The sequence below is a fragment of the Diadema antillarum genome, unplaced genomic scaffold (genome assembly GCF_040938485.1).
Source record: "Diadema antillarum isolate AM-2024a unplaced genomic scaffold, OU_Dant_1.0 seq00000250_RagTag, whole genome shotgun sequence".
Lineage (NCBI taxonomy): Eukaryota > Metazoa > Echinodermata > Echinoidea > Diadematoida > Diadematidae > Diadema > Diadema antillarum.
The window spans coordinates 563,946-586,111 of record NW_027271294.1 but is presented as its reverse complement, the minus strand read 5'-3'; the positions used below and the strand labels follow the sequence as shown (position 1 = coordinate 586,111).

The 22,166-nt window shown below is 39.3% G+C and overlaps 1 protein-coding gene across 1 annotated transcript; it reads right to left on the bottom strand.

Moving 5' to 3' along the window:
* Nucleotides 1-9,169: 9,169 nt before the first annotated feature.
* Nucleotides 9,170-15,883, bottom strand: LOC139729689 (centromere protein V-like). Its single transcript, XM_071640619.1, has 4 exons — nucleotides 15,722-15,883; nucleotides 14,501-14,570; nucleotides 13,238-13,352; nucleotides 9,170-11,388 (listed from the first exon to the last, which is right to left on the bottom strand). Exons 1-4 carry the CDS (start codon nucleotides 15,838-15,840, stop codon nucleotides 11,264-11,266), a joined length of 429 nt encoding a protein of 142 aa, XP_071496720.1. The 5' UTR covers nucleotides 15,841-15,883; the 3' UTR covers nucleotides 9,170-11,263.
* Nucleotides 15,884-22,166: the final 6,283 nt, after the last annotated feature.

Here is a 22,166-nt window from a genome sequence, read left to right as displayed (position 1 = left end):
GCTATCTGCACCTTCACTATACAAATAGCGCGCTATTTTGACATAGGGCTAGTTTGGTAACCGCAAGATAGCGCTAATTTTAAAGTTTGGGCTGATGAAAACAGGCCTAATCACAGTATCGCTACAAATTATTCTCGTGATTTGCTAATGCGACCTGATTTTGTTTTAATGACCACTTGATGTTTTACACTTTGCTTTGGAATGTCCTCATTCCTCTGCCCAGTATTGTCATTTGCGATTTCTTCATCTGCGATGGTGTGTTCTGGTTTCATGCGAGATTTCGCGAGATCTCCTGCTCCTTTGATAGTGCACTCCGGTAATGGTTCGTACAATGTAAGATCGGGTTTGCCACTACAGCTTCCTCAAACTGTTGTTGGTTCCGTCCATCAACATGGCTGTCATGTGTACAAATCCTACCGCAGACATCCGAGGCATGGGTGGTGTTATCCGTAGCTTGTTGTGTAAGCAGACATTGTTTTGCAGCTTTCTTTTCTCTGTTCTGCATCATCCTGTTTGATGGTTGTGCTCTTCTTCCGATATAGCTCAAGATTTGTTGATCTTTGACGGCGGGCATTCTTTAGAAACTCAGTTAATGTGCGCTCATCCATGCCATCAAGGTATTCTCTAGTTTTATTCATATTCACATTTTATATCATAAGGCAACAGTGTTTATGTTTGGCATGATCCTTCGCATTCGGTCTAGGCCTGAGAAAACTCGTTCAGCTGACAAGTTATCTTTAGGACATGTCACAGTATCTTGTCTGTTTTTTTCATCTGCATTGTAGAAACGCCCTCCAGGAAGATGGTCTGCTAGTTGACAGGACACACACACTAGCATGTTGTGCATGATTATGGAGAGTGCTTGCTTGGTCAGCTGTTCGATATTGGCTGTTGTCTCAGCATACAGTGATCTGTGTACTTCATTCTTTACGGGCGGGAAATCTTCAAACAAGAGAGCAGTGTCATTGACCAGTGGGGAAGGATCCAACATCCAATCATTGATTTTCTTGTGAAGCCTTGCATAATACTTGTCTGTATTAAGTACATGAATATCACTCTCTACCATCTTCATCAAGGGGGATGATATATGCTGGCCGATGATGCCCATCGCTCTCATACCTGCAATGATAAGGTCATCCTCAGTGTCTGCTTTCAAACATTTGATGTACATGGTTACTTCTTGAGAAGCATCCAGTGAGGAGCACAATGCATAGAAATCATCTCTATGGTAGAACACTGCCCCAGCGTTATGGAATGGCACATTGAATCTATTTCCCCTGTAGGCCATGAGGTGAGAAACATCCACAGTGGACTTAAATTCTTCTGTTAATCCAGACTGTGTATCGCACTCCGGACCCAACAGGTTACAAAATGTTCTTACTGTCAGCATTGAAGCTGAGGCATTTTTGCTTCTGTTCCACAGCAGTTTCTTCTCCCTTCCTATTTTTCCAGAGTCACTTTCAATTTTTTCCCGTTCATTCAGGGCTACAGAAGCATACTCTTGAAGATTTAGAATTAGGTGCTTTCCACAGAAGAGATCGTTTACTGTGGTTAACTCTTGGATTGTTTGGTCCTCCAGCTTTTCCAATTTTTCACCAACTTGAGGTAAGGCTTCTGCTTGCCATTTCTCCAGTTTTGTGATGAATGCTTTGTTGGTGACGTAGCGGTCTGTCAAAGTGATCTTGACTTTTGCCAGTAAATGCAAAACATGTTCCTTATCCTCACTTATACTCGAGGTCATCAGTTCATTGAGTGTTTCTTCAGCATCCTTTAAAAGAGAATCTAAACTCTTTGTTGATATATCATGCAGTGACATCCCAATTGTGCCTTCATCCATCGATGCAAGGAAGGTAGTGTAACCTTTCCTTTTTTTTGGTAGTTCGGTCAATATGCAGAGTGATGGGGTTTTCCAATGTTGCCATCTTGGCCCTGGCAGCTTCCTTGTTGAGCATATAGCTTTCTCTACACACAAGTATCTTGATAATGTGGGTTTTGGGAGGCGGCCGACTTTCATCTTTGCGACATCTTGCAAGACTACTCGAATGATCTCAGATACATTCTTTCTTGAAACACCTCTAGAGAGAAGCTCAAAGCATGTCTGTCTGATGCCACTGGTGTATTGTCCTTTTTCAAAAGTACTTATTGAAGCATCCATATACTTCACTTTTTCTGCACTGTAGATCTTCAGTTTCTGATTCAGTTGTTTGACATTTTTCTTTAGATCCTTTGTTGCAGCCTTGTCTCTTTCATAACTTTGTTTGAAATGTTTCCTAGAGTCATTCTTTTTCTTCTTCTCCTGTTACAGAAGAGAAACTTTCTTCTCCAGCTGTTGAATTTTCTCGTTAAGTTCCTGAATTTCTTTAGCATCATCGTAGATTTCCTTTTCTCTTCTCTCTAACTTTCGAACCAGATTCTTTTTTTTGTAAGCTACTGATGTGCCTTTCAAATCTTTATGTGATATCATGCATTTGTATCAAAGCAGTCTCTAATTCTCAATTTCTTTACTTGCTTTCAAGCATTCACTCTTTGTTTGATTATGCTCCACTATTTCATCCTCGATATGGTACGTCAGCTCCTGCATACATATCATTACTTGATCAAACATTGCAGGTGTGATGTCATCAGGATAGAGGTCAAAAACATCATCTGCATCATCACCCGTGATCCTCTTGTTGTCGCTATCCACCTCCTCTCTCACTGGTTTGGGCTGACGAATTGCATAGGGTGCACTGAGGAATTCATGGAACTTCTCTTTTCGTAGAATATCCCGCTTCTTCTGCAGGTTACACCAGCTGCTTTGTATAGTGCCAAGAGGTGGGTGTTCACTACCAGAGTCTCGCCCACCATTCACTTGCAACAGTCTTCCAACTGTTTAGTTCCACAGGTGGCAGTCACACACAGGGCTAGCCGAGAACCCTGATTGGTGTAGATGTTTGCCTGTCCTTGCATGGAGGGCTCGGATGTGGTTTAGGGTGAGCCACCGTACCGTTTCCAAGGTAGGGTGAAGCCCTCCGGCTTTGCTGTCGGGTCAGTTATGGTGCTGCCCGTAACTTAATTGAGTTGTGTTGCAGACAGCATCCGACCAGCATCTGCGCCATTCACTTTTGGAGCCAAAGTGTTCCAATGATGGATGGGACATCCAGACTGGCTTGCAAGATTTCAGGTGCATTGGTGGCAGGTTGTTCAGGTCATTGTGGATTCGGATGTCAGGGTCTGAAACCAAGCATACACCCAACACACAACCTAGCCAGCCTGGGCGTGCAGCAGAAGAGCAAAGGGCCGGGGGCACCGAGCTTGCATCATTCTCTAAAACTTGCAAGAGAACAAAATTAATATAGATTGATAGGAATAACACGAAAGCAGAGTAGACCTGGGGATGTGTCCCGGGTGTGTGGTGCTCGGCATAGAGCTACAATGTACAAGTATGTACCTACACTGTATCCCCTGCAGCCACAATAGCCGCATCTTAGGGACTCTTGCTTGGTCCTTGTTACAACTTTGACAGCTTTGAAAGGCTCCCCTAAATACTCTTGTCTGGTTGAACCCCATGAGTGTGTTGTGCATGGTAGGCTATTTGGTCACGTCACCCGCAGCTGCTGTACCCACCAGCCGGTCAGGTCAGAGGCGAATAGGCCATTCCAGCATGATTTGCAAAACATGCACAGTATACAGCCGACCGTTGGGAGGGGGGAGGGGGGGGGGGGGGGGGGGGGGGGGGGGGGGGGGGGTAACGTTACTCGAATGTGAGATTGAATTGTGGCATAGCTAATTAATGTTTATTGTGTTTTTTTTTTTGCATTTCTTCAAATATTGATTCAAGTGCATTAAAGAAATGCAAATATGTTTTGTGTACATGCAATTTTGTGTGGCTGAAATGTCTGATCAGCAATATTACTCTTATTATACCGATACCTGCATGGTGATTGGTGGACTAGTGCTCAAACAAGAGTCTTGCAGCATCCTTCATAAATCACACTGCACAAGGCTGTTCTTTATTATCAAAATATTTGGCTTACCTTTTTGGATTATGAAAATTACAATTTTACCATGTATTCATATATACAAATGTAATGCATCATACATTGTACTTTTTATGTACCAAAATATATTCAAGTGCAAATTTGCATAAACATACTTTGGAACTAACAACACGTAAGATCTATCTTTAGCCCCATAAGTCATATCCGAAACTGCTCGTCATGTCATAGTATTTATTTTGCGAGTCTGTGTAAATATTTGTAGCATGACAAAAATAGTAACTCCATGTTATCACAGCTGAAGAATTTTGCTCAAGTTATATTGTATTTATAAAAATCATCATTGGCCATTCTAGAAGAATTGATGTTGAAATAATTTCTCTTTAAAGGGACCTAAGCTATTGGCCATTAGTTCTCTGTTGACAGTGGTATTGTACCAGGTAAGATGAATTCACACTGTGACAACTGTGCTTCTATGCCAAGCTGGTCATTTACAGAATTAGATGTCATTTCTTGTGCATAGATTATACCATTCTGATATTTGCATCATGTATGTACAACAGGCCTACACAACCTTGAGCTGAGCTTATGTGGTTTTTTTTTTACTTGGGTATTTTGAAGTGTGTGATTTCAGTATCTACTTGTCTTGCCTTAATGTTTCTTCCTATTATTGCAGAAAAACATGTTTTTGCTTGCCACAGTGATATTATAGCATTGATTTTAAAAATGATTCATGATTTTATAATTGAATGGTGTAATAAGTCAGAAATGATAATTTGGTAGTGCATATAACCACTGTGTGTAGCAAAGTGTAATGTATAATATGTAACTGGGAACCAATGTGTGACAAATGAAATGTTGCTGCTTATATGATGGAAATTAGAATGAGTACTTTTACAGTCAATGAAGAACATAAAAGAATTGAATAGGATTGTAATTTCTTGGTCATACTTTGTGGTCATGTCATTAACCTTTATTTATTACCCCTATTCTTCCTTCTTTGCCAAATATTCATCCTCTAAAAATACTTGTTTGTCAGGAAGCATGGCTGATCAGCCATGAACCTCATACTGGCAGCATCTAAGAATAAAATGTACAATATTGGAAGGATACTAACTACTGCTCAACGAAACTTTGTCACAAATACAGCGTACTTCATAAATACTCATCTAGCCTTTACATCCAAAGTCCGAGTTTCAATCAAATTTGAATTAAACTCTAAGTAGATGTAAGAATTCAGGGTCCTCAGATAACAGGCAATGAGTTCATCAAGGTTCCAGTGTTTACTGTTGGTTAAAGCCTGAACCTTGGCTTCTCTAAGTAAAAATTGTTGGCAAACAGATGGTAATTTTGTACTGAAGCTTCCAACTGAATTGTAAGTTTGCCAACATCCTGAAATATTAATTATTGTGTACAGCCAGAACTGTTTTGCTATAAAGTATTAGGTCATGTGTACAGGGTTTTATATTTACTCGGACTGTATTGTGTGGAACATTGTGTGTGTTTTTTTTTTAATCATTGTCGACATTGAAATATGTATTCATGTACATGTCACACCCAGCAGGTACTTGTAAACTAAGTGATTATGTAAATAATGCAGATTTACGAAGAACTGACATGTCAGTGTGATAGGCGAGAATGAAATTTACCCAGGCTGATGGTAGAGAACGGGGGGGTGGGTGGGGGGGGGGTGGGGATGATGATAGAATACCTCCCCCCCCCCCCCCCGAAAAAAAAAAAAGAGAGAGAGAAATAAATGAAGATAATGGAGATAAAAAGTGGAATGTAGCTTGGACTAGTATCTACTCAGCTGTATGTTTCTGATAGGATGCTGTGTGCATCATCATATTGCCAAATATGTCACACTTCAAATAATGCAATGCCCTAGCAAATGGAATTTACCCAAGTCTGCCGTTTCTCTGCATGCATGTTATTGTGTGATACATACATACTGTAAGTGCATTATACATCATGTTGCTACAGCTGTTTCTATGAAGCAGATCATAGCCTTTTCGTGAGAAAAACTAAGGCTTTCACCTTTAGAATATTCATCAATCAGCAAGTGAAACATTTATCCTATCATATGAGAGAGAAAATAAAAAGAAAAGCAAAAAATAGATACAAGTATATGCAAGTACTGTATACTGTCACCCACTATCTATTGGATTTATGTGAATTTCATTACAATCAGCAGTACAGAGGAATGTCGTTATAGTGACGTCAGATAAAGTGAGATACCGGATATAACAAGGTAATTTTGCAGTCCCATTCCTTACATCAACAGGTATGCTTTTGTTTTTATCCCTGATATGCTGAGATACATTATACCAGATATAACATGGACATTTCAGTGGTCCCATGCAACTCGTTATTAAACAAGGTTCCTGTGTAGTAGAAGAAATGTATTAGCAGTAGTAGTATCAGGTGGTAATACATGTAGTAGTAGCAGTAGTAATATTAGAAGTAGTTGCAGTAATAGAAGTAGCATTGGTGGTAGTATAGTAGTAGTAGTAGCAGCAGCAGAAGTACAATGTAGTAGTTTGATGCAATGGTAATGATGTGGGTTCGGTGTCTCCTGTGAACAAGGAGAACCTATCAGTGTTTTTATGCGAGATTGAAAATGTATAACCATGTCATGTGATGTGGTGTAACATCTCAGAAGTTACAGATAAGAGGCATATTCAAAGGTTATCAGGTGCAATGTTACTGTTAGTATCATGAAAGATTGTGCATTACCATTATTGGCTGTATTGGATGCTTTGTAATAGGCAGTACCAGGCGTCTGTTTGTGAAAATGGGTGTGTTTTCGTTACACTTTTCATTTTGTAATGCATTAAAATATCTTAAAAATGCAAGTTGTGACATAGTGATATGTTTCTTTTGTTACCAGTCAGTGTTACCATGGATGCATACAATTGTCTCAGTGTAGTACAGTATAGTGTGACATTGAGGAAGGGGATAATAGTTTTATAAATTATGGTAGTGCCCTGTTGGGGACCTGTTAAACCCACAATTGAGTAGAAACATTTTGTTGTTGTTTTTGCAACATTACCGGGTGTTTTGTACATTAGTGGGCACTGTTTGTTTCTGCATTTGTGGGCGATGTTTTCTATATTTGTGGGTAATTTCTACACTTGCGGGCAATTTCTACATTTGTGGGTTCAACAGGGCCACTGCAGTGGGGCACATACATGTAAAATTAGCTATTTCTATAATATTTGATATTTTCATTCTGCTACAAAGCAGGTAGCTGGATTTTGATCAAACTTGAAGGAATCATCAATGGGGGAGGGAATCAGTTTGTACAAATGGGGCGGTGCCCCATAGGGTGGCATAGGACAGGACCCCCAAAGCCCCAAATTACCTAATTTTCATGATTTTTTAGTTGAAAACTGGTGGTATTATTGACCAAACTTGGCAAGAATCATCAATGGGGGAGAGGATTATAGCTTGTACACATGGTGGTTGTACTCCCAGGTGGGCCCCTAGATTGTAACCCAAATACAATTTACCCCTAAATAAGGGGAATATTGCCCAAGGGGCCTCCAGCAATACCTGAATTTCAAGATTTCTCGAACGGTAGTTTTCCTGAGATAGAGCATCACGAAGGCAAAGTGTGCCAGACCCGAGAGTCTCTCTTGCTTAAGTGGGAAAATGCTTCCACCATTTCATAAAATGTACATGACTGATTGAATAACATCACATCTACCAGCAGTCAACGCATACAGTTTATAGATATCTGTGTATACGGCCTATCTACACATTTCAAATTCAAATGAACAATACATAGATGTTGGCTAAATTAAGTGTTCTGGTATTCCACACAATCTTGTCCATACAAGCAATAGCTGCATTATTCTTCACAATCATAGTCAAATAAAGCACACATATATGTATACAAGCACATACATACACACACACACACACACACATACACTCCTCTACATTGATCAAACTCTTAAAATTTTAAACCATTAACACTGAAAAATATCACTTTGGATACCTTCTGGTCACATTTCTTCTATTTATTGCATATACATGTATATGATTTATATTCACATCTTTCTGAAAGATTTGTACATGAGCAATAAGGCAGTTTTATTTCAAAATTATACAGAACAGACAGAAAATCAAGAACATCTTTGAAAAGACAAATTACTGTAAAACATGATATATTCGCGGCATGAAATTTTCACGAATTGGAGCCGACAGCCTTTTTCGTGGCATGAAATTTTCGCGAATTGCCACTGGTGTTCAATGCATGTAGTGTAGACAAAAAGTTTTGCGTGCATTTTAATTTCGCGAATTTTGGCACTCGCGAAATTCGCGAAATTAAAATGCACGCGAAAATTCCTTGTTTTACAGTACCACGGAACAAAAAGCAGCTGTTATAAAAGCCACAGAAGTTAAAGCAGCAAATAAGTGAAAATTAAAGAAAATTTAGATAAACATGAATCAACAATCAAATACTGAATTACCAAGCACCATACTACATAAGGTCAATCTCAAACAAGGTGTAGCAATAATTGAACATGACATGATCTATATAGATACATTCCAAAAAATTTCTTTGCTTTAATGAGTGCTAATGATACTATAAAAGAAAAGCTAAGAGTAAATCATATGTGTTTGTATAATACGTGTTTAAAGAAAAATCTGTAATTTGCTCAGTTGGTAGTGTCTGCCTTTCAATCAAAAATAGCTCAACGTGAAGTCTCACTTAAAGCCTAGCTGAGAAGTGTTTAATGGTGCCATTATGCTGTTTCCTCTAGTATGAGGCGAAACACTCTGTCTCCCGGACAGGACATAAAATGGAGGTCAAAAGTGTGAGGAGTCACAACTCAAGCACATTATACTTCTCTTTCTCGCAAAGAGCAGGATGCTACCCCAGTGATGTGGTTCCCCCCCCCCCCCCCCCCCCACGTACCCACACCAGAAATCGAGCGAATGATGCCGACCCCTCACGACACAGCCCAGGTAACTATTAGTTGGTGAATGGTATCTACCAGGCACATTGTGCCATATTGTGCCATACAAATGAGAACATCATTACCATTTTACAGATTTGGATGTCTTAGTAGCAAGAATAACACCTATGATGTACCAGTACCTTTACATGAAAGTACATGTAGGTGCATTTGAGGGTATTTACATAATACAAGCTTTAGACTTCTAATGAACCTTATTTTATCAACACTAAGTAGTCATATAAAACTGGATACAATTAATTCGGTTTAAAAAAAAAATCATCCAAACATCTTGGGCTAGTGGTGAGGTAACCAAAGATTACTAGTACAGGTGTAACTAACATCAAATAGAACCAAATCATAGAAATTTGATTTGCTGGAATGATTAGTTGATTACTTGAAGTCATATGATGCTGCAATCTTTCCAAGCAATCTGAAGATTCATTTTGAACTTTCAACATAATGTTTGGTATATTTTGTTTGTTTGTTCATCAAGTTACATGAAATTTCTCCTAATGATGAGACATGTAAAACAAAAGTCATTCTCATCCAAAAACTAGAAAAGCACTCATACAGTGCAGACCTCTGCCAAGCAGCTTATTTCCACCCATTAAAGGTACAAGCTTGCTGAAAATCGCCACATTTCCCACATTTGTTTCAGTCATCAGCTTACAGCTATGCGGCGCCTCACCCAAGCAGAGCATGCACTCATATACGCAGACCTCAAATACATGCAGCTTGAATTCCCAAGTTCACTGACCCTAACTGCCACAAGATTATTAAAAATCCTTCAAATATGCATAAAAATTCCTGGATCACTACCAAAATTTAATCATCTATTCCTTGTGTCATTATCAATTTTTCCTGCAAGTTTCATTCAAATGCATTCACAACCTTCAGAGTTATTTTGCAAATAGACAAACCAACCAACACCAATGAAAGCATAACCTCCTGCCTTGGCAGTACAAAAGTGTACATTGAACTTTAAGTAGGGATGGTGAAAAGTAGTTGTTATCATAAAGACATATCTTCCTTGCAGAGTGGCTGGTCATTGTGTAATGAGACATAAATCAATTGTCTTCCTATCTGTGAGGCAGATTAACTTTGGCACATATTTCATATATTTTTGTGTGGTGGCATCAAACATAGGTTCAAAGGGAATAAGACGTGTGACTCCATCTCTTGAACCTTCTTGAAAGAACCTCCAGTAGATATTATGCAGCATAACTTACAATCAATCATCTTCTCAAATCAGACATGATAATGAAGACTTGACATCATAAATTATTCATTTCTTTCTTCTTCTCTTTTGTAAGTGCTACTAATGACTGTGATCAAATTGCATAAACCTGTGAGACTGCTCAAGGTTTTCATAACTTTTAAGTTTTCTACTGCCGTACAAGAGCATTTAGAATGCTTTGAAAGTGATTTGGTCATCAGTGAGAAGTGAATACTGTAAAAGTGGTTTCTTTCGCGGTGGTTTTATTTTCGCGCTTTTCGCGCTTTGAGGTTGAACCGCGAATTTAACATCACGCGAAAATGTTTTGAACTCGCCGCTTGTTACAACGCTATTGCGCACATGCACACACGAAGATTCCGCGCATTGAGTGTATTGATGGTCAACACACACACAGCAATACCGCGCAATGTAGGTACAAGCATGTTATAAAGTACTTTCAGGTAAGCCTGCATTCAATTTTGATTTCTATCTAATAAATAAAAGAATAATTGAATTATAGTTTTGGTTTTCATGTGCAAAATAAAACAGTTTTTGCCGACTGTGAATTCACAGATTTTGCCGACCGCGAATTTAAACACACACGAAAAAGTCGGCACCGTGGGAAACCGCGAAAGAATCTGTACGCGAAAGAAACCCCTTTTACAGTATGAATATCGACATCCCTATAATTTTTCCCGACACATTCTCAATCAATCACTCGCTACTGATCAAAATGGCAAGTCGAAACTTCATGATGGCTCCCGGTATATTTCAGTGCAAAGCAACAATGCTTGTACAGTACTTCACATTCATAAGTCTCTGCAAAGCTCTACACAGTACATTCACAACAACTATAAGTATCACTAAAGGTGATTAATACCCCTGCTCCAGCAGTCCAGACTCCTATGAAATAGAGCTGAACCAGGGATTATCAGGTATATTTTGCACAAACATATGTGAGATATAATAAACTGGTTGCCATGACAGGGACAAAAATGTACACACACACACACACACACACACACACACACATACAAAGAAGAGAACACTACAATGACAATGAATCTGTCAGGTTTATGGCAAGTGTCCAAGTAGCATCATTACTTTGATAACAAGCTGTCTGATCCACCGCGGGCCTTGAATTCATGTTCCCAGTTGGATCCATCAAAGACCTGGACAATGGTTTTCTGTATTGTTCCCTTGTCAACGCAGTATGGATTGATGCCTGCACAAAATGCACAGAAAAATCATCCCTGTATTCAAACAGCAGCAGGTAATATTACTTTTAACTTTGCCCATTATTGGACTTCATTTGTTTGTTACTTTGAGGGGTGTGGAAGATGGGTGGTTTCTGGCAAAACAATTTTCCAAGATAGGGCATCCAAGGATAGGACATTCTTTCTAGAAAGACACCAGATACAAACACATGTAAACTATATGTTATTTTGTGAACTGCACTCTATTGCAGAACATCTGTTACATAAGGTAATGAAATGTAGATAAAAACAAAACAAAACAAAACAATACCTTTTTTTTTTCATTGCAACTGATTGACAAATTGCCCTACATCGACATACATAAGCACTGAATTGATCATGAATTTGAGAAACAAAACCCCTAAAATAAAAACAAAAAAACAAAACAAAAAATGAGGGGGTTGAAGAGGATGGGGCTGTACAATCCAATTTCTTGATAACTGTTAACTAAACTTTTTTTCATGGGACCTGGGATTGGAGCTAATAATTTTGCATTTGAGATACATTAGCCACAGAGAAATGTAATGAACTTTTTGTCCAAGTTTACTTAAAAAGGGTAGACCCATGGTCCCCTGTGTGCCATTCCTTTTTCTAAATACAAAAAGCCCCCCCCCCCCCAAGTTTGGCACCCATACCTAGCTGATAGGTAATTCTACTTCTGAACATATCTACCACATCTGGTAGCTGTCGTTAGCCATCACTTTATTTTGTGATAATTTGTAAATAAATCTGCAGGTAGAAACAAACTTGTGAGACAAGTTGAAGGAAATGAGAGCAGCAGCTGACTGGGAAATCACAAAAACTAAGTGGATTTTACCAACTGCAAAAGTCTGTAATGCACAGACTTAATTTCAAAGCTGATGCCATTAAATTCAAATTAATGTGTACTAAACACTTGTCTACCAAGTGGACAATTAGTAAGTTTTGATTGACAGGATTTGCTCATAAGTTCTATTCACCAAAGCACCCTCATGTCAACTGCGAAATATTATTTCTAGAACAAACAAATCGGGTTTGTTTGCCCTTTCAAATAGACATACAGTTTTAAATAGTGTACCAACTTCCTTAATTTCTAAGCAATATGAAATGTGATACAGTTTTACATGTGTGTGTGTGTGTACCTACCACCTCTTATCTAAATTGCCAGATAGTTGGCGGTGGTTCAATTTAATCATTCTCATCTCTTCTAAGTCTTCTTTGAATTTCATTTTAAATCTTTAGAGTGGCCAGAATTTAAATAAAAAAAATCAAATAAGCATACATGTTTACTCGACACTCAATTTCTGACTAGTCTTCAGTAGGCTAGTTATTATGTATCTCCCTCTACCCACTGCCTTTTCTATCAGTGGAAGATACAAGCTAAAATCCCATTGTACACTTTTGACATCAATTGTATCTTGGAGAATATAGATATCTAACTGTGTGGAATAATTGATGATGCTTCATGCATGAAATGACAATCTGATGTGGGATTTTGCAGACCAGCCATTAATTAATATTGCACAAACTTACTAATGATAAACCCATCTAGGAGCTACTAACATAAACATTGGGTATATGGGACAGTGTACTGGTAGGTTTGGTTTCAAAGTGACTTTCACAGAGATGTTATCAAAGTTGAAAGCAGAAAATGTATGTTTTATTATGCCCTTCACACTCAGTGTCCAACCTCACATTTTGTACACAAATTGACAAGTAAAATGCAATGCACATTAAATGAGCACAGACAAATTCAACATAAGTAATCAAAAGAATATTCAAAGTCACATTTGAATACCAATACTCATACATTTGAATATCAATACTGTACATCTGTACCTTTTCCATCCGGATTGGACCTTGGTGTGTAGAAAGACTGAACTCCACAAATTTTACAGAAAGTGTGCTTGGCCTTGTGTGTGTTAAAAGTATAGCAGGTCAAATTGTCTTCTCCCTGGTGGAAAAAGAAACCAAAGAGTATGGTCAGGGAGTATGCCACCATGAAAATCTGTCTTATTGGCTTTAGTATGTTACATCAATTGTACTCAAAGCTAGAACTTGATCTCTGGTATGTTTGTAAGATAATTAGAAACCAGGTGTGATTTTTTGTCAATTTGAATCCCTCTACAAATTAAATTTGTTAAGATCGTAACTGCTGATCTGTAAATGAACAAACATGTCGGAAAAAAGGAACCAGTGGGACTCGAACCTGTCATCTACTGCTTTCCGGGCAGCGACACTACAACCAGGCTGTGCTTGGTTGCCGGCAGTGACACGATGAACATGGAACAAGTACCTAAGCTCTGAAATTCTGACATGGTTATGTTAAGTAGTCCAAGGCGGACAAGGCATATTAAATGAAAGAAAGTTATTATTCAGAGGGGTGAAGCCTGGTGGTAGTGTCACTGTGCGGAAAGCAGATGACAGGTTTGAGTCCCACTGGTTCCTTTTTTCCGACATGTTTGTTAATCTACAGATCAACAGTTGCGATCTTGACAAATTTAATTTGTAGAGGGAGACAAATTAGAAAAATCACACCTGAACCTTCAACCCTCTGAATAATATCTGTCTTTCATATAATTAGAAACCATTTTCGAAGAGGAATTCAAAGTTTGTTTGATGAAAATCAGTTTTTGGTTGAGATATCAAAAAGACAAAGTACAAATGAGTGATCCTAATAAGAGGTGGGTCCCACCTTTGATAAGAACCTCCTTGTTTCTGGAGATCGCAGCTATTTCAAAACCAAATTTCATCAAATAAACTTTGAATTCCTCTTAGAATTGTATGCACTTTCATACTTCATAAGGTGTTTCTCATTATCTCACAAAAAGTTGAACAAAACTACACCATCCCTAAAAACCAACAACAACAACAACAAAATGTTAATTTTGGGTGTGCTTGAATAGGCCTTAAATCTCCATATAATTTGCACAGGGCTTTTCAGGTTCCCTCATGCAATGAGACATAATGGCTGTACACATCATTTTAATCTTGAAATGGTGCACAGAAACCTGGCATACTTAAAAGTAGCAAAACAGAATAAACACACATTTGAGATACGTGACAGACAGAAAGACAGAAAAAAGAAGAGAAAACATATACCTGCAGGAGTTTAAATCTGGAGTTAGGGACAATGAAGTGGATGTTTTGCTTCTTCACACATATAGAGCAGCTGCAAAGATAAAAATTGAAATGGCTTAGTGAGCTTTGCTTTCCACATTATATCAATTAGGAAATGAGAGGGGGGAACACCCCTTCCCCCATTAAGGAATCTTTGAAGATTGTCTTCTCTAGATATCTAGATACCAGTCAGGGTTAGTAGATTGATGACTGTACATGTGTAGTTGTTTTTTTTGGGTTTTTTTTAATGGCAGATCCAGGGGTGCCCCCCCCCCCCCCCCCCTTGGCACCCAGGAGAGGAGAGTCGGAGGGGTCCAAATGGGGGCCTAACTATGTATATTTTCATCTTCTTCTTGAAAACCCCATGCCTGATTTTCACCAAACTTGGCAAGTAGCAACCCCGAGCGATCTAAGATCTCAATTTGTTCAAATGGACACCACACATCTTTTTTCCATCATGCTGTTTTCAAGAAAAAGATGAAAATGTAAAATTTAGGCCCCCATCTGCCATGAACACACTACAAATTACAGTCATTGCTCTATCACTTTTGGTTCGAGCAAAGATTTTGTAATATTCCTCATCTTTGGGGTTCACCCCCCTCCCCCTCCCTCCCCCCCCCCCCCCCCCCCCCCCCACCCAGTGATTGTAGTTTCAAGTTTCTGTGGCAGATCTGGGCATGAGCTGGGGGGGGCGGGGGGGGGTAGGGAGGTGGGGGAGGGAGACCAATTGAAGCCAATCCTCACAACTTTCTTCTTCTTGAATACACATGGTCACATGGTCAAATTGGTAGGCCTGTATAAGAAATTACATTGTACCTGGTAATACACATTTGCATGTTTTCCTCAGCAGATAAGTTCTGTCTGTGCCAAAATATTTCACCCAAATGAAAATTAGTGAAATTTGGTGTACAAAAAGAATGGAGAGCTGCTAAACATGTAAATCACAGAGTTGCAAATCGATCTCACTCTCTCAACTTGATCAGTTCATAACTTTTTGTGTGTGTCTTAATTTTTCAAATTTTCACTGAACCTAGGGTAGAACTATGATTTTTCTGATTTCACGCAACAACATGATTAACTTTCCTTTTAAAATGAACAACAGATAAAAACCCTATATGTCTTTATGTATGTAACTCAAGCATTTTTTCCCAAATGCAATTAACAAGACAGACATGGCTAGTTTTAGGTGTACTGCATACTTACTTGCAGTCCCACACATTGACAATGGCGGGGGCAAGAATCTCAAACCTGACGGCCCCACAGTGACACCCACCAGTGTGCTTCACCAAATTACTCTCCTCATCCGGCTGTGTGTCTGACATGATGAAGATGAAGTGATCTCAATGGACCCAAGAACAGTGTCTGATGACCTGGATATTCAAGCAAACAGAACCAAGTCAGTCTATGAAAACATGACACAAAAGAGTCAATATAAGATAACATTGTGAATCAAACTGATTAAACAGGGTGGCTAGTATTAAACTGATCAGTGGAATCAGTGGGAATGCTGGGGATGATTGTTCCAATCCTTGTGGCATTCATTTAAGAGTACATTATATGTATATCTATTGTTGTGTGAAAAGTAGGCCTATTTGTCTCAGAATGGCCGTTAATGATTGCCCCATCACTGTACAGGCATGCTAACCTGGAAACATTAAACTGCACATTACTTGAATACTGTAAAACAAGGAATTTTCGCGTGCACTTTAATTTCACAAATTCGCGAGCGCCAAGATTCGCGAAATTAAAATGCACGCGAAAGTCCATGTTTACATTATATGCATTGAACGCCAGTGGCACTTCGCGAAAATTTCATGCCACGAAAAAGGCTGTCGGCTCCAATTCGCGAAAAATCCATGCCGCGAATATATCATGTTTTACAGTATGAGACCATTCTGAAGCAAATAATTTTCACACAACAATAGATAAATAATGTACTCTAAATGATCCCACAAGGATTGGAACAATCATCCCCAGCATTCCCACTGATTCCCACTGATCAGTTACTAGCCATCCCCTCTAAAGTGTATCTTTGAAATTTATTTTCTTGTTTTTCAGCAAACAAATCAAATTGAAAAGTACAACTTGCAGACTGTGACTCAAAAGAATCCATAGACAATCTAGTTTTTTCTCTTTTTTTTCAGACACATAACATATTCAGTCTGAGTTCTGCAGACATATTTATGTCCATTTTAAAATGTTACACTGAGCCATTGTATTCAATGGGAAGCATTTTTTTTTACTTCAAGTTCCAAAATACATAATCAATATTTAGCAGTACAATTAAAGTGTTCAACCCCATACGGCATTTTTTCATCTTTCTTAAATTTGAACAGATCAGGAGACAGTTATGGCAAATGTTCTCCATTCTGTTACATAAATGATAAGATGAGATACATTTTACTGGGCATTCTTTCGGAAAACTTATAGAAGTCTATTATGAAGACAAATTAGATTCAATATGAGAGTTCAACCCAAAATGTCAGGATGTGCTACAATTATTGTCTGCCGAGACTTCTTGAGGCCTCAATGCTTGTTACCACCAATATGGTAGAGGGTCTATATTTATGTCCTATTTTCATGTAAAAATACCAGCAACACAGCTGACTTTGTACAGAGACTGGAAATGAAGAAAAGTACTGTATTACGTAAGAATCAGAATCATTCCTTGCACAACACATCGAAGTTAACATGCTAGCAAAGGAACATTTATATCTGTTCAATATAAAATCACATTTAGGATCACTTCACAAGCATCAATGCAAAATAGAACCAGCATTTAATGATCTAAAACATAAACAAACATAAACAAAGAGGTTGATCGCCAGAAGGAAAAAATGAAAAAACTATGTCAATGTCTAGAAACTGTTTTTAACAACAAATAAAACATCAGCCACCAGCTGTAACAATTTCAGTAGTAATACCAAAATGGAGGCTGATAAATAGGACTATTCAATATATTCAGCCATTCCTGGTCGCGTATTTATATTGTGATGGCTGGCCTGGAAACACAGGCCTTGAAATAGAATAGCTGCATACACGAATATACACCATAAATCAGTCCCCTTTGCACTGTTTTGGTGGTCCTTCACAAAAGTATTATTAATAATCATATTGTGTCTCATAACACGCAGCACAAGTAGGAAATGAGCACCTCTGCACACAGTGTCATGCTAGCCTAGCTTTCAAGGGAACAATCATAACACCGAAAATTACAGAAAAGGCGACATATTGTAGTACGAGCAGTAGCCGTAGGTTATCGAAGCGGTACACGTGCACGTAAACGGGGAACGAGACAAGCAGCTAGCTCACCCTGCCCTGCATGCTGGCCCATCGCGCATCGCCAGCGCAGCGCACTACACAGCCGTACACGAGTCCCCATAATATGATCGCGCGATGATAAAAAGACACAAATCTATTAAAATTTAAGAGATCAGATAATGCCACAGATAGCGAAGGTAGACGAAGGGGGCTAAACACAAGAACCTCAGAACTTCTTCGTGGACATGAAGAAATCCAAATGCACGAGTTGCAGTGGCGGATCTACAGGGGGGGTTTAGGGGGTTTAAACCCCCCTCTTGGGCTGCCAAGTAAAAAAAAAAAATAAGAACATACAAACAAACAACAACTAATTAGTCAATTATTTGAAGACCAAAATCAACAATAAAGGCACTTTTCTTGCGTAAAAGCTGTCAATTTTAAAACTGAATATGCAAAATTTACTTTATGAGTCAATTTAGTGTATAGATGGTATAGCCTCGGGTCCTCGAGTGTGCCCCGTGGAACATACCTTTAGTAAAGCCTACTTTTTTTTCTTTTCTTCTATGCTTTCTTGTAATACAAGAATAATTTTTATTGCTCAAACAATGCGATTACGTTTTAGCTTTTAATGAATACATTTCAGACGAATGGCAAAGTGAGAGTGGCTCGCTCGCTCTGTCCATACTTATAATAGAATGAATAGTTTGCATAATTTATGATCATAGTCCTTCGCGGGGACTTTTTTTAACTGTGTTTAGTTCCCTAGGAATTTGATTTAAATGCCCTAGAAACGCGACTTTTATACTCTGTTTTTACAAAAAGTCCCTATGCGTGGGACATGGGAAGAGGTATATCCCCCTCCCACACCCTCCCCCGCTCTGTCGCTTCGCTCTCGCCGCGGATCTCAAACCGTCTCATGAAATAATGTTATACCCCCGTATAATCATAGTCATTTGCAAATGATTCTATCCACTTTTTAATTTCCTAGAAATTTGCTTTTAAATGCTCCATAAACGCGACTTTTGTACTCCCCCTCCCCCCGCTCGGTCGCTTCGCTCCCTCGCCGAGAATCTCAAACCATCACGTCAATGTGCCAATCCCCGTCGAAATTTTGCCCCCCCCCCCCCAACCAGACATGTTCCACCGCGCTTGGGGAGCGGGTGGGGCTGCACCAACCCCCCCCCCCCCCCAAAAAAAAAAAATATATACATTGTATATATGTTTGGCAAATAAAGAGAGAGAGAAAATAGAGCATGCAAAGTAATTAATATGCTTAAAATTGCAAGCTGGCACTGTGGGAGGGGGGATACCCCCCTCCCACACCCTCCCCCCCCCCCCTCGCTTTGCTCTCACTCACTTTGCAATACCCAGCTCAACCCTTAAACCCCCTCCTTGGAAAAAAGCTAGATCCGCCCCTGAGTTGTATGCAATTCCACTTCTACGTGATTCCCGTTCGTTCCAAGCATTTACCTTGTGCATATGTAGGGTGTAGCAGTATGCACGGTCCTGCTTGCTCTTCGTGGGTACTGCAGGCGAGACAGGGCGGTACCGTAGTGCGGAAAGTTGGAACTGAAGCAATTCAAAGCCAGATACTGTATTTTGGGCCTACTAGGTAAATGTTAAAAAAGAGAAGGTGCGACCATGCTGATGGAGAGGATGACGACACTCTGATATGTAGGGCTTAACTTTGTACAAACAGTACTACTTAATCATTAATCAAAATTTTGAATAATTATTATTATGTACTACGTACTGTACTAGAACATGTTGTACTAGCATCCGACCACGCCCACTCCCTCCCCGCCCCTTAGGGTGCGTTTACACCGAGCACGGTAGCTACTGGCAACGGTCCGGGTTTTTGCTACGGTGCGCCAAACCCTGTCTGGTTCTGTATCAAAAAGAATCAGTAATTCGATGCGAAACCACCCAAATGTTATTCTTATGTCAAAATCAAGAGCAACAAAATCAACAGTAGAAGATTAATTTGGTAATAAAACTAAATTAGCGTCGGGAGTGATATTGTTCAGAGCCAGACATCAGCATGGTTCCACCGTATAGCAAAAACCCCAAAATCTCTTTGAAAAACCCGAACCGTTGCCCGTACCGTGCTCGGTGTAAACGGGCCTTAACGCTTCAGATTTTCAACATTTTGTGTGTGTGTGTGTGTGTGTGTGTGTGTGTGTGTGTGTGTGTGTGTGTGTGTGTGTGTGTGTGTGTGTGTGTGTGTGTGTGTGTGTGTGTGTGTGTATGTGTGTGTGTGTGTGTGTGTGTGTGTGTGTGTGTGTGTGTGTGTGTGTGTGTGATTTTCACACCCCCGAAAATGCTTACCTATACCTTATGGTGGAAATAAAATATAGACAAATGAAACAACATAAATGGAATCTGAAGTGAAATGAAGTGTGATCTTTTTTAATACATGTATAATAAACACTGCTGATCATGTTTGAATTTAACTTCATTGAAAAAAAAATTATAGCAATAAGAACGCTAGTCATGATTTGATGACATCATTGTATGTAATTAACCATGCAGTGCAGACAATTAGGACTTTGATATTTCATACCTATTTTATCTGATGACAGCTCAGCGGATGAAACTTCCTGAGCACTTTTGTTCAATTGATTTCATGTTGTTTACTGTTCAAAGTCAACTTCAAACATGGATTGCCATTTTTTTTTCGATTCACAGTGATACAGCGATCAATGATCAATGAGAAAATGGAATTTGACAGACGTTAGCCAGAATAATAATTGGAGTGGTGGGAGCACTTCGTCCCCACTCAAAAGTTAAGTGAGTTGACGGTACTGAAGCTTCCACTCACTTCACTCTTGGACAAGTTTTGTAAAGGGGGAAAAAATAAGAAGAAAAACGGAAAAATAACATTCTGCATCAAGAGACAAGAGAGAGAGAGGGAAAGGGAGTGTAAGGCAAAATTGTACTTTCTTTCTGTTTTTTTTCACTAACTCTGAGTTTATCCTTTATGCGCTTTGAGTGCCGATTGGCGTATAGAACCCCCCCCCCCCCCCCCCCCCCCCCCGGCCATGTACACACAGTTTGCAACATGCATGGCATCCAAGGATAAAAGTCTGCGTCTATCTTTGGGTATTGTATAAGTTTTGCCACACACTCACTGTAATATTCGACGTAGGGACCTATACGTTAAAGTTTTTCGCGATGGAGAGAAAGTTATTGATTTGCTCATCCATACATTCGAATTATAAAAAATATCGGATTCAGAAAAGATACATGTAGTATGAGTTTACATCGGCAATTGAGGCGTTGTTATGTATCGTTTTCAAAATAAAATGATTGACGCTTGTTTTGTTTGTTTGTTTGTTTATTTTATTGTTTCATTTTCCAAGTGAGCAGATGGCAGCATAGCCAATATTCAGCTGCAGTATACTGGTCTTCCGTAGGACCCAGTTCGATGTGAGGCAAGACCACTTCGCCGGTATGCAACTCTGCTCTTTGCGATGAATGAATGAAGCAGGATCTTTTTATGTGCATGAGTTGTGACTCTCTCGCACTCGAGACCTCCATTTTATGCTTTTATATGCTTTATTCATAGGGACACAGTGTTTTGCCTCCTACTTAGGGGGAAGGGGTATAATAACACACAACATTGCTCAGTTTGACTCGGGAATCGAACCCGGGTTCCTTGGACCTGGAGGCAGACGCGCCACCGACTGAGCCAAAGCAATGCCTTTAATAAAACTTTTATGATTATTATGGTAAGATTAAAAAAAAGCAAACATAATTACTATGCATACATTAGTAAGTTTTTTTTCACTGTGTAGCAGTGTCAACAAATAGTGCTCGACGACGGAGTAAGTGAGTTGCCATTATGAACATGAGTTTATGTCTTAGAGAGTGCTTTTCTGGAGTGATAACAATAGGGTGACGGTGATGATAAATATAAGTTGGTCAACGGGGTACAGTATACATTGTAATGAAATACAATGTATTTGTACAAACATGATAGTGGAGACAGGCCAAAAGGCAAAGTCAAAGGTTCCCTTACGTCGGTTGTATGACATGGCTGTGAGGTGAAAGTCAAAGGATTAAATCTAAAGTGTCACTTTACTCAACAACTTTGTCCGTTAATGTTTCTAAGGCACGTGACTTTGGTGTCATTATCCAAGATGATGTATGAAAACACATCAATGAAATACACGTAAAATCCTCAGCTCTAGCTCTACACAGGATTGGAAAACTGAGAAACTTTCTGGATGGATAAAGCAACTCTATACAGAGGAACTGGTACATGCGTTTATTTTTAGGCATTTGGATAACAATAATGGTTTGCTCTTTGGAGTTCTGGAATCTCAACTGAAAGGACGCCCACGGATACGAAATTCAGCTGCAAGGCTTGTAACACACAGAAGGA